At 41.3% G+C, this 13,975-nt stretch overlaps 1 protein-coding gene across 1 annotated transcript in view; it reads left to right on the top strand.

Moving 5' to 3' along the window:
- SLF1 (SMC5-SMC6 complex localization factor 1) overlaps nt 1-13,975 on the top strand; it is a 67,286-nt gene that overhangs the window by 16,411 nt on the left and 36,900 nt on the right. The window contains exons 5-9 of the mRNA XM_006081213.3: nt 481-643; nt 5,573-5,716; nt 11,399-11,539; nt 12,111-12,257; nt 13,319-13,441. Coding sequence (XP_006081275.1) covers nt 481-643; nt 5,573-5,716; nt 11,399-11,539; nt 12,111-12,257; nt 13,319-13,441 — 718 coding nt within the window. The remainder of the gene's footprint in view (nt 1-480; nt 644-5,572; nt 5,717-11,398; nt 11,540-12,110; nt 12,258-13,318; nt 13,442-13,975) is intronic.

Here is a 13,975-nt window from a genome sequence, read left to right as displayed (position 1 = left end):
AGTATTTCTTAATATAGATTAACGTTTAACTTTTTCAAAGCCTAATTATTAGAAGAAGGTTGGCAACTAGTTCCATTTTGTGTGTGTGTGTGTGTGTGTGTGTGTGTGTGTGTGTGTGGTTCAGAATGATTTTCTTGGAGGTATGTTGCCTTCTGAAGTAGCTAGTTCCTTAGACTTCTTTCATTATTTCTTTGGCTTATTAAGGTAACTTTTCCTTAAGTGAATTTAATATTCTTGGTTTTTAATTTCTCCCATATCAAGAAATTGATAAGTAGAATGAATAGCCCAATTTCTTAAACATTTGCTTGAGCAACTTATAATCATGGCAATAATTATCCTTCATGGCACTCACATACCCCAAAAGAATATAACTCCTTTCAGAAATTGCACTGCTACTCTAAGGAAGTTATTGATTTAGATAATTTGACTGAATATATTTATTTAAAAAATACTTTCTAAACTGTTTACATTTTTATTTAGAGTTTTGGAGGCTGGAAAAGCAAATGTTATTTTACCAAAAAGTTCACCAACTGGAATAACTCATGTAATTGCCAGTAATGCAAGAATCAAGGCTGAGCAAGAAAAAGATAACTTTAAGGGTCCATTTTATCCAATTCAGTATCTAGGGGATTTTCTGTTAGAGGTAAGTAAAATAAATAATAGACATTTTCAAAAGTTTTTTTTAAATAAAATAATGATATAGTGATACATAGTAAAATTATGTTCTGAATTTTGAAAATATAATGATGAAAGATAATTAAAATGACATATTTTAAGGCAGTTGCTCTCAGTTATTTAAGTATTCAAGAATACTTTTGATAATTTCAACAGAAACTTGCTTATTAAATTTAAAATTGTCTTATTTTGAGTTTCTACTTTTGTTTTCAAGTGCTTTAGTGATGTTTACTACAAAATAATTTTAAGTGTTTTAATGTAGGTTTAAATAACATAACAGTGGACTATAGTATCATATGAGAATTTTGGGGTTATTTTGTACCATTTGGAAAAAAAGGGAGCTACTTCTAAGGATTTAGAAAATATTTTTCTGTTCTATTCTTCTACCTCCCTCTTCCTGTACAAATACTACTCCTTAAGTAGTTCAAATGGAAGAAAACCTCTGGAATTAAACGAAGAAGAATCTTAAAGAGGGGTCACTTAAGATAGAAGAGAAACCTTATATGTCTAAAAACTGAACCTTGATATTCCAGGAAAAACTGGCTCCTCCTTTGGTGTTTCTCATCTCAATAGATACCCTAAGTGTTCAATAATTTATGTTAGAGATCTGGGAATCACCCTAAAACCTTCCTTTCCCTTATTCCCCAGTTGTCTATTACCAAGTTTTATTGATTTTATTTCAAATACCTCTTCAAGCAATCTATGTTTCTCCTTTTATACTAATACTAGTGTCCTGGTGCACGGATTCATGCACATTGAAAGGAAATTAATTAGAAATATTTTATTATCACTGTTTGCCCTTTCTCTATAATATAATAGTGTCAACCAAATTCACAATCGACAATGACAGATCGAAACACATGCGTGCGATTGGCGCCAGCAAGAGCTTTATATGTATTGTGTATGCGCAAGTCAGCTTAGCCTTTTATATATATATATACATAGAATAAACTTGCTTAATTAGACCTGCTTTCTGATTTAGCTAAACTTTTTCCAGCCCAGTGAAGCACCCCAATTTTTCTTTCAGGTAATTGTCACCAACACAGTAGTAAATATCAACACGAAGCAGATTATTATTGTAGATCATACAGGGAGAACAAAGGGTAAAATATTTAACTGTAGCAGTGTTTGACTATATTCTGCGCAGTGAGAAAACCTGAAGTCGTTTTCAAGTTCCACCATTTCTTCTTTTCAGTCAGGTCAAGTTTCTAAACTTTCTAAATCTCCGTTTTCTGGCTAATGAAAAGAAAATAGGATTCTACCAAGTCTCCTATCTACCTACTCCAGGACTTCTGTGAGGATCAAATGAGATGAGGCATGGGAAAATGCTTCACAGACATTTGATTAAAGTATAAAATGTTTGCACCTGGCTATAAAGCAAGTCGTGTTCCTGAGCTGAAGAAACTCCAAGGAGGCTAGTCGCTAGGGAGAGGAAGCCGGGCGTTGCTACGTGACATCATTATTTGGAGCCCACCACGACTGTTTCCAGGCTGGGCTGGGCTATGGGCCATGGGGTCTTGGCAGCATTGGCTGCGATTTGGTGGGGTGTTGCTCCGGGTGGTGTCGGAACCTGTGTCCCACTTGGGGGAAGCCAAGTGTTGATTTGTCAGCGCCAGGTCCGTGGTGCCGTTTATTTCTAAATGGCCAGTGCATATCATGGCAGCTCCTGCGTTGATTGTCTGCTCCCTGGTGGTCTGTGCGTCATAACTACTGGTCAGAAGGATGGACACTTATCCTTTTATATATATATATAGATGCTATTTAGTTATCCTCTTTACCCTGTGCTCCTGGAGTAGACTCCTAATTAGTCTTCCTGTTACTTAACTTTTATGCTCTTGCTAATTTCCTAATTACTCTTATCTTTTCTTTCTCTAGTCCATGCTACTTCAATCAGAAGGAACAGCCAAAATATTCTTTCTAAAACAATTCTGATCCTGTCACTCTCCTATTTAAACCATCCAAGGGCCCTAGCGGTTTGGCTCAGTGGATAGAGTGTCGGCTTGTGGACCAAAGGGTCCCAGGTTTGATTCTGGTCAAGGGCACGTACCTTGGTTGCAGACTCCTCCCTAGCCTGGGCCCTGGTGGGGCTCATCCAGGAGGCAACCAATAGATATGTCTCTCTTACATTAATGTTTCTCTCTATCTTTCCCTCTCTCATCCATTCTCCCTAAAAATCAGTGGAAAAATATCCTCGGGTGAGGATTAACAAAAAAACAAAAAAATAAATAAACCATCCAATGGCTTCTCATTGTCTTAGGATAAAGTTCTAAACCTCTACATGGCTTACAAGTTCCCATAGGATTCCTGTCACTCTTACCCTTTAAACTATATCCTGCTTCACTTTTTTCTATGCTTGCTCTACTGTAATAAAATGGTCTCCTCCCAATTTTTTAATAGGCCAAGCTATTTTCTAACTCAGTGTCTTCTCAAAAGATACATTCTTTGACTGGCAAGGTTCTTCCCACTACCCTCTCACTCCCTGCGCTCATCATTCAGGTTCTGGTGATAATGTTGCCTCTTCAAAGAATCCTCTTGATCACCATATTAAGTTAGGTTCACTTATTATGTATTCTTAAGAATTATTTTGCTTTATACTATTCACTATAATCATAATTAATTAATTGCCTGATTACTTAGCTAATGTCTATTTCCCCATCTAAACCGAAAGTACCATGTCATCAAGGATGATACCTATCCTTTCCGTAGTTATATCTGAATCATCTTGCATAAAGCCTGGCACATGAGTTCTCATTTTTTCTTTGTTAAGTTAACAAACATAACATTTGAAAAAACTTTGAGTCTTCCAACAGTAGATGAAATATATCATTATATAATTACTACAGGCTCGATGCATGGAATTCGTGCAAGAGTAGGCCTTTGAAGCCGTGGCAGCTGCCTGCATCCCTCCCTCGCAGCCGCTGCGTCTGTCTCGATCCTACAGCTGCAATCCCGGCTTCGTCCGGAAGGATGTCCAGTCTAATTAGCATATTACGCTTTTATTATTATAGATCTTTTCCTTACTGAATAGCAGCATTGTAGAGTGGAATTTTGACTTTAGCTCAAGGGATGGACCTGCTTGAACTATAAACAATTTTATTGCCCTTGAAAGTGATTGGATTAGGAATGGCATTTGAACCAGTTCTGATCCATGGAACATGAAAAGAGGTGTAGAAGAGTTTCTGGGAAGTTTATTCTTCATTCTGAAAAGAGAGCCACTGGCAGCCTGTTCCTACAAGATGTGAAGATGGAAAAATGTAACCTAAATGTTACCACTAGCAGTCATTCTTTGACTATGAGGAAAAGTAGCCTTGGGATAAAACTAACTGTATAGATAGAGAAGTATAGAGACAGAATCTGGACCCTTGTTGAGATACTTGAGTTGCTGGATTAACCAACCCTGAAACCTTAGTGCTAAGACCACATTGCCATTCTGTGAGGTAGTACATTTCCATGTTTATTAGTTTGAGTCGGTTTTCTGTTGCAGCCAGAAGCATCCTGATTTATCTGTCTGAACAGTTTAAAGGTAGAATTAACTTTCAACAGAATGAAAGTCATTCTTAACTACATAGATTAGTAAAAAGTATCTGAATTTTTATTTTCCATGGAAAGAAATGATTAAAGTGTAATTTGTAGTATGTTTTAACCCACAGTTGTCTTTGCAGTAATCTGAAAACATTCAGATTCGGTGGGAAGCAATAGTTTATCAACTAAAAATGTAAATAATCTCTAACTTAGTTTTGTTTTTAGAATACATTGTTTTATAAGTTCTGGCATAGATAGCTAGGAGTTCATTATCATTCAGTCCAAATAAGAAAGGCATTTTATGATCACTTCTGAGGAGAAAATAGTTAATTCCATTTTGATGTCAAGCTTTTCGTCTACAACTTTGATTTCACTTCAAGTTGTCCACAACAGAAATCGTTCTTTGTACATTCAGAGTAATTATTTTCTTGATGCTAGGAATTGGAAGGAATAAATGTTTTCATTTTTCTTAGTTTTCAATTTCACTTTTCTGAATAATTGAAGAAATTTAGTCAGCTACTCTCGGGTATCATTCTCTGCAGGATTGATACCCTGCTAAAGGGCCCTGGTGTCCACATAGGAAGCTTTGTACAAGTGAAAGGGCACCAAAGATCACACCATAAGCCTTACCACACTTTGGCTTATATCATAATTATTCCCTAGGAGGACAGTGGTTTTCTATACTCTTTGTGTAAAGATAGTGAATCTCTGAATGCCTTTTCATAAATACATTTTGGGAATTGTCATGAACTCATCTTTACTTCCAACTTTTTATTCTACTAAACTTATAGAATTATGTATATGCAAGTATTATTTAAATTAGTGGTAGGTGGTTTGTGAATCAGTTTGGATTTCTTGGCAAGAGAAATATGTTTGAAATAGAGTTGGGTGAAGCTAATTGTTTATTGCTGTTCAGATAAAATCAGAGCTGTGAATTCAGCCATTACTCAGCTTCTTTTCCTCTCTGTGTGTGATATTCTTGCAAATAAGAAGTCTTATCAGTAAAAAAACTGAAAAATACTGTGAGATGTAATCTATAATCTGAAAAATTTTGATGTAGATTTGAACAGAGACTAGATAAAATAGTTTTGTCAATGATTAGTTGTAAAAAGCATTGCTATTAGAGCAACAAGGCACTAGCTTTTGTTGAAATACACAGAAATCACTTGATTATTCACAACCTTTGTTGTAATGCTATTTCCCTGAAAGAATTCACTAGGGTTTAATAATCTTTAATTTGGGAGAGAGCATTTTATCTACTTGTTTGGCTATCAAAGTATTTTGCAATTATAGATAAAGTTGAATACCATAAGAAGTACAGTTATGTTGAAATTATACTTAATTGATTACCTAAACCATCTTTACATACATACAGAAAGAAATTCAAAGTGATGAAGATTCCCAAACCAATTCTGTTTGTACTAAACATAGCAATCAAGAAAAAAACAAAGATTTCAGGAAAGATGTGGATTTTCTTGAAATAAAAGATTCCTTCAGAGAGACCATATGTAGAATCCAGGTAAAACTTTATTGGCTAAAATAATGTACATTTCTGGATCTTATAAAATTGTTTGAGAGGTAATTTGTGGTAGAAATAACATGGGTATTGGAATCACATTTGGTATTTGAACCCAGTGTTTTAAAGTCTATGATTTGAGCATATTAGGATATTACCTTATGTCTGTTTTGAGATTCTAATTGAAATAATGCCTATATGTATATAGAGACATAGTTACTAATACATAGTGTAATCTCAACACATGGTAATTACTTAGAACTCCTCTCTTTGTTTAATATAACATGTCTCGTAAAGGATTTTTGTCAGCAGTATATATGTTCATAATTTATTGTCTAAATTCAAGTATGTTACTGCATATAGAACAAAATTTTTTAAATGACACAAATGAATTCTATTTTGGTTAAAAAAGAAAACAAAAAATAGGAAGGACTTGGAACTTAAAGCAAAGAAAATGAACCTTAAGACAGCATATATATATATAACTAGAGGTCCGGTGCACATAAATTTGTGCACTGGCGGCGGGGGGCGGTATTCCTTAGCCCCACTTGTGCCCTCTCACAGTCTGGGACCCCTCGGGAGATAACGACCTCCTGGCTTAGGCCTGCTCCCGGGTGGCAGAGGGCAGGCCCAATCCCTAGGTGCCTGCCCCACAGCCCCTGGTCGGGCTCAGAGCAGGGCCAATTGGGGAGTTGGGGCGGCGCCCCCTGTCATGCACAGAGCAGAGCGGATCAGGAGGTTGCGATGCCATCCTCAGTCACGCTCAGGGTAGGGCTGATTGGGGGGTTGGGGCACCGCACCCTGTCACACTCAAGGCAGGGTCGATGGGAAGGTTGCGGCGCCACCCCCTGTCATGCACAGAGCAGGGCGGATCAGGGGGTTGTGGTGCCACCCCTGTCACATACAGAGCTGGCCGATCAGGGGGTTGGGGCGCTGCCCCCTGTCACGCACAGAGCAGGGCCCATCAGGGGAGTTGGGGCTCCATACCCTGTCACACACAGAGCAGGGCCGATCAGGGTGTTGGGAGCTCCCCCCTGTCATGCACAGAGCAGGGTGGATCAGGAAGTTGCGATGCCACCCTCAGTCACGCTCAGGGTAGGGCCGATTAGGGGGTTGGGGCGCCGCCCCCTGTCACGAACACAGCAGGGCGGATCAGGGGGTTGGGGCACTCCCCCCTCTCAAACTCAGGGCAGGGCCTATGGGGAGGTTGCGGCTCCACCCCCTCACACACAGAGCAGGGCCCATGGGGGGGTTGGGGCGCCGCACCTTGTCACACACAGAGCAGGGCCGATCAGGGGTTGGGGCGCCTTCCCCTGTCACGAACAGAGCAGGGCGGATAGGGAGGTTGTGGCCCCGCCCCCTGTCACACAGAGCAGGGCCGATCAGGGTGTTGGGAGCTCCCCCCTGTCACCCACAGAGCAGGGCCGATCAGGGGGTTGGGGAGCTCCCCCCTGTCATGCACAGAGCAGGGTGGATCAGGAGGTTGCGATGCCACCCTCAGTCACGCTCAGGGTAGGGCCGATTAGGGGGTTGGGGCGCCGCCCCCTGTCACAGTTAAGGCAGGGTCGATGGGGAGGTTGCGGCGCCACCCCCTGTCAGGAACACAGCAGGGTGGATCAGGGGGTTGGGGCACTCCCCCCTCTCAAACTCAGGGCAGGGCCTATAGGGAGGTTGCGGCTCCACCCCGTCACACACAGAGCAGGGCCCATGGGGGGGGTTGGGGCGCCACACCTTGTCACAGAGCAGAGCCGATCAGGGGTTTGGGGAGCTCCCCCCTATCAGGCAGAGAGCAGGGCTGATCATGGGGTTGGGGCGCCTTCCCCTGTCACGAACAGAGCAGGGCGGGTAGGCAGGTTGTGGTCCCGCCCCCTGTCACACACAGAGCTGCAGGGCGATCAGGGGTTTTGGGCGCTGCCCCCTGTCACGCTGCTCCAGGTTCCAGGAGGCCTCGTGGCTCTGCTGATCCCAGTGCTGGGAGGCCTTGCGGCTCCGCTGATCCCAGTGCTGGGGGGCCTTGCGGCTCCGCTGATCCCGGGTTCAGGAGGCCTTGTGGCTCCACTGATCCCAGGCCAGGAGGCCTCATGGCTCCGCTGATCCTAGTGCCGGGAGGTCTTGCGGCTCTGCTGATCCTGGGTTCGGGAGGCCTTGTGGCTCCGCTGATCCCAGGCCAGGAGGCCTCTCGGCTCCGCTGATCCCAGTGCTGGGAGGCATATTACCCTTTTACTATATAGGATAGAGGCCTGGTGCACGGGGCGGTGGCCAGCTGGTTTGCCGTGAAGGGTGTCCTGGATCAGAGTGGGGGTCCCGCTTGGGTGCCTGGCCAGCCTGGGTGAGGGGATGATGGCTGTTTGCAGCTGGTCACACCCCCTTCAGGGTGGGGGTCCCCACTGGGGTGCCTGGCCAGCCTGGGTGAGGGGATGATGGCTGTTTGCAGCTGGTCACACCCCCTTCAGGGTGGGGGTCCCCACTGGGGTGCCTGGCCAGTCTGGGTGAGGGGCTGAGGGCCATTTTCAGGCTGGCAAGTGACTGAAGCTCCCAACCTCTCCTTTTTTTCTTTTTTTTTTTTATTCTGGGATTTATTTACCTTCTGTGGCTGTCACTGGAGCTGAGAGCCGGCTTTAGCTCTGAGGCTCGGCTCCAGCTCTGAGACCTCGGCTGCTGAAAGCAGGTTTCTGGGCTTTGTTTACCTTCTGTATTTGAAACTTTGTTGCGACTCCAGCTCTGAGATCCCGGCTGACTGAAAGCAGGTTTCTGGAGTTTGTTTAGCTTCTATATTTGCAACAAAGTTGCAGCTCAGAGGCCGGCAGCGGCAGGCGGGGAACCTTGGCTTCCTCCATCACTGGAGCAAGCAAGCCTCCTGTTCGCTTCAGTTGCCTAGCTGCCGGCCGCCATCTTGGTTGGCGGTTAATTTGCATATTGCCCTGATTAGCCAATGGGAAGGGTAGCGAATTTACGGTTAATTACCATGTTTCTCTTTTATTAGATAGGATATGCACACACATATATATATATATATATATATATGACAGCATATCCTACCTAATAATAGACAAACATGGTAATTGACTATACCTTCGCTATGCCTCCCATTGGCTAATCAGTGTGATATGCAAATGAACCACCAACAAAGATGGCGGCTAATTTGCATACTGTAGGTAGGGCAGGACAGCGCCATCCTGCCTGCCCTGCTGCCATTCAGGCCTGCTATCTGCGACCCGGCACGGCGGGCATCCGTGTGCAACCCGACCCAGGATGGCTGGGCGGTACAGCAGCGATCGGCCAGCCTGCCCGGCCACCATCTGGGCATCCCTTGTGCGACCCAACCCGGGGTGGCTGGGCAGTGCAGCTGCGATCGGCCAGCCCGCCCGGCCGCCATCCAGGCATCTGATGTGCGACCCGACCCGGGGTGGCCGGGCGGGGCAGCAGCGATCGGCCGGCTCGCCCGGGTGTCCCGTGTGCGACCCGACCCGGGGTGGCCCATGTGCGACCCGACCTGGGGCAGCGCCCCAACCCCCGGATTGGCCTTGCCGTGTGCGCGACCCGGGGAGGCGGGTCAGGCACCGAGGGATCGGGCTTGCCATCTGCCACCTGGGGAGCGGGCCTAAGCCAGCAGGTGGTTATCTCCCGAGGGGTCCCAGACTGTGAGAGGGCACAAGTGGGGCTGAGGGACACCCCCCCACCCCCCTCCCCTGCCAGTGCACAAATTTTTGTGCACCAGGCCTCTAGTCCTATATAATAAAAGCATAATATGCAAATCGACTGAACGGCACAACGACCAGTTGCTATGATGTGCACTGACCACCAGGGGGCAGACACTCAATGCAGGAGCTTCCCCCTGGTGGTCAGTGCACGCCCACAAGGGGAGCACTGCTCAGCCAGAAGCTGTGCTAGCACAGCGGCAGTGGCGGGAGCCTGTCCCACCTCTGCTGCAGGCGGGCAGTAAGGAGCAAAGGGTCCTGGACTGCGAAAGCCCTGTACTGCGAGAGGGATGTCTGACTGTGGACTTAGGCCAGATCCCCGGGGAATGTCCGTCCAGCAGGCGGACATCCCCCGAGGGGTCCTGGACTGTGCGAGGGCGCAGGCTGGGCTGAGGGACCTTCCCACCACCCCCCCAGTGCACAAATCTTGTGCACCAGGCCTCTAATATATATAAGTGTGTGTGTGTGTGTGTATATTTAAATAAATATATATATTTAGATAGATAGATATAGATATGTGTCTCAAGAATTTTCAAATAGCAACAACCAAAAAAAGGCATGATTAGTTCAATTTCATACTGTTTTATAAAACAGACTCTTTAGTTGATTTGCCAAATCATTAATTAGCCTAGTAATTATTATTAGTCTAAAGTAAAATGTTTTTAAATGTGACTAGGAAAAAATGAAAAATTATTTTTACTGCACCTATTCAAAATTTTATAAAGAGAATTCTAGGAACAATTTGAAACTTCATAAATGAATAATACCTTACAAAATTATATATGGAGAAATTAGGTAAAACTTTCTAAGAGCTTAAAATGTTCTTGCAATTTTTTATGGCTTTCCAAAGTATAATTGATATTCATGTGACTTAGAAGACTACTACTTTCTGTGATTAACTACATATACGTGTCCTAATAAGAGACTTTTTGAGGCTTTTTTAAAATATGTTTATTTTTATTGATTTTAGAGGGAGGAAGGGAGAGGGATAGAGATAGAAACATCAATCGGCTGCCTCCTGCACGCCTCCTACTGGGGACCGAGCCCTCAACTCGGGCATGTTTCCCTGATGAGGAATCAAACCATGACCACCTGGGTCCACGTTCAACCACTGAGCAATGCTAGCCAGGGCTAAAATAATGTCTTAATAAAATAAAAAAACAATATGGTTTGTGATACACCTTATTCTGTTTAATGTTATTATACCTATGTTCTTTAATATGATTTTCTTGAGATGTTTCATTTTATATGCCTAATAATGGCAAGATTCTATTTGATCTACAGCCTAAATTATTTTTACAAATATTTGGAAAAATAAAATAATGAAGATAACCATATTCAGTTTTGACTGACAAATAGGAAAAAAGTGCAGAGATTCCCAGAAAGATTAAGTTAATAAAATGCAAGTACCTAATTAAATGTGTATGTAAACACAATGTAAGCCTTTATAAACTGAAAACCTATATTTTTCTGCTTTATCTTAGTATAACTATGATGTAATATAATTCACAAGGCTCTTTAATCTCATATGTATGTTTTACAAAACCTTTTTAAATTGTTTTATTTTGAGAGCATGTTTATTAAAGCTGGGATAATGAAACAAGGAAGGTCTTGGGATAGCAGAATCAACAGGAGAGAGCCTAGGCAGGGCTGCTTTGGTTCACTAGAAATGTTATAGGAAAGAAATGAGCCTGGGCAGGGCTGCTTTGGCTCATGGAAAAGTCAGAGAAAAGGGGGCCTTGGAGACAGGTTCAGGGGGTCAGCCGGGGACAAGCTGCTGCTGCTTATTGCTCCTCAGGTTGCAATAAGTCTCATGGGGACCCTTAGAGTATAAGGTAGGCCTGAGAGGGAAGTCATGGACATGCTCCCTGGAGGGAGATGACACCAAAACCTATCTTTTTGAGTGGGTTTTTCAGTTGTGACTTGCTTTGGTTTTTTGAGGTCATGGTTAATCAACAGTAACTAAAATATTTTTATAAATATGCAGGAAAAAATGCATGATGAAGATGTTAATGTTAGTTCTGTTTTCACGGAACATCACAAAAAAGAAAAATTCAGAGAGTCCAATAAAGATTTGAAATTTATTAAAACAAGAAATGCCTTAGGAAGGCACATATACAGACATCAGGTAAGATCTTTCAAATTAAAAATAATTTCTATTTTACAGCTGTTTTCTAAATTTGCCATATATGTTATTTATGAAATTGTTTTCAATTATATTTACAAAAGTTTTTATAAAGCATTTGTGTACAGTTTTTAAAGAATCTAAAGTTTATGTTATTTATAGTTTTCTGTGACTTGCTTTTTTGCTGGATTTCTTTTTGTTGGTGTTTGATTAATTGGTTGATTTTTGCAATTATGAACATTTCTGCCATGAGCAGTATGAACATTTTCTTCCATGACTCTTGGTGTGTACATGTTTAAGAGTTTCTATAGCTTAGGATATATTCCTAGGAGTAGAATTCCTATGTTGGGAATAAGGACTGCATGTTCAATTGTACTTAGCAATACCCAACTGTTTTCTAAAATATGTTTCTTATAGTATACCCCCTCCAGCAGATGAGTTTTCCTGTTGTATTTATATATAATTAATTTTAAAATGTATTATTTTGTTATAAGTCAGACTCATCTTAAATTTATTTGGATTTTATAACATATTCATATTAAGATTTGTTTAATTGTTGTCTAAATACATGTAGAAGGGAATTAAGAAAAAGGATGAAGAAATTCAAAGGAGTTATACTTGGAGGAAAAAAGCCAAAAAAGAAAAAGAGAGAGATTCCAGGAAGGACGTCCAACATGATAAAATTAAAAGTACCTTAAGAGAACATACATATAGAGATCAGGTAAAACTTTGTAAGCTAAACTAAACAGTTTTCATTTTTTCTGGCTCTTCCCTAGTGTAATGTAGACATACATAGTCTGATTTTTATGATTGCTTGCTGTGTTAAATATTAACCTGCACATCTTACAGGAAATCCTTCTTCAGTTAATCTGATGTGATATACATAATGTTATGGTTAACTTTGGTTCACAATGAAAGTATTTTTACATATACACAAAGAAATTTGAGTTAATAATCAGGATATTCAAATACACTTTGTTTTGCCTGAATGTAACAAAAAAGAAAAAAGAAACAAATGTTCTGAAAAAGAGAGGCTAAAATTGTTAAAATGAAAAGTACCTTAAGACTCCATGTGTATGTAGTTTGGTTAACACATTCTGATCTAAAGTTTAGTTTTTATCATTCTCTTTTCTAGTATAATATAGACCATTTTGATAAGATAGCTTGTCTTTAAAACAGGATCCTTCTTGAGTTAATTTTTCTAGATTATAACTTTATTTTACAACTGGAGGCCCATTGCACGAAATTAGTGCAAGAGTAGGCCTTCCTTCCCCCGGCTACCAGCACCAAGCCGGCTTCCCTCTGGCACCTGGGACCCAGGCTTCCCTCACAGCCCCGGCTTTGTCTGGAAGGTCATTCGGAAGGATGTCCAGTCTAATTAGCATATTATGCTTTTATTGTAGATTTAAATTTGTATACATATATTCAGGAGGTTCTTTAGAGAATGATAAAGGTAAATAAATAATGGATCATATTTTTCGTGAGCATGGCAACAAAGAAACACAAGAGAGGTTCTAGGAAAGATTTGGGACAGGCTAAAATGAAAAATACCTTAAGAAAATACATATGTAAGTATCAGGTAAAACTTTCCAAATCAAACTGTTTGCTTTTTAAAAACTTTTTTTTCATTGTATAATCTTTATATAATATGATTGGAAGGATACTTGCTGTGGTTAACACTGCATGGATGTGCTCTTGCATTATATTGTCCATTGTGATACTAATCACTTGTGTTGACACTATCTATAGTACACTGTCTAATGTACTTTTCCATATATGCAGAAAGAAAGGAAGATTTCTGTTTTTGCTGATCATGCCAAAGAATCAAAAACCAAGGATATCAGGACAAATGTGGATATTGTTGAAATAAAAAATGCCTTAAGGAAGCACATATATAGAACTCAGGTAGAACTTGGCATATTAAAGATTTTGTATCGTTTCCTGTTCTCTAATATAAGCAAAACAATAATAATAATTATTATAATAATAAAAATAATAAATGGCTCCTTATTATGTTTAATGTTTCTTAAAATACTTTTCTTAATTCATTAATTTGTTATGAACAGTAATTATTTGGCCACTTAGTAAATATGTTGAATTCTCTGCTAATACCTCCATGATTACAGATAAATTATATGTAACGTGGTTTGCTGCCTTTCTCATAGCAACTGCTGTTCACCTTGCCCAGGCCTAGGGAAGATTTCTTTAGTCTCCCATCCTGTCTCCTTTTTTTTCCATGTGCCCTTGATGAGATCCATGGAGAAAATACTTCCATTGAGTGCTAACTCCCCTTATGTCTTTGATTCCCAGGGGTTCTGCTGTCTTCATGCAGCCCTCACTTGACCTTTAGCTAGTGGTGGAAATTTTAGCTGAAACTTTCTTACCCTCTTTAATGGAGGCCTTCTCTTTCTACCATGCTGTGTTTGAGATAAATTAGTG

This window comes from Myotis lucifugus, unplaced genomic scaffold (genome assembly GCF_000147115.1).
Source record: "Myotis lucifugus unplaced genomic scaffold, Myoluc2.0 scaffold_0, whole genome shotgun sequence".
Lineage (NCBI taxonomy): Eukaryota > Metazoa > Chordata > Mammalia > Chiroptera > Vespertilionidae > Myotis > Myotis lucifugus.
The sequence above is the reverse complement of the archived record's forward strand: the minus strand, read 5'-3'. Positions and strand labels throughout refer to the sequence as shown.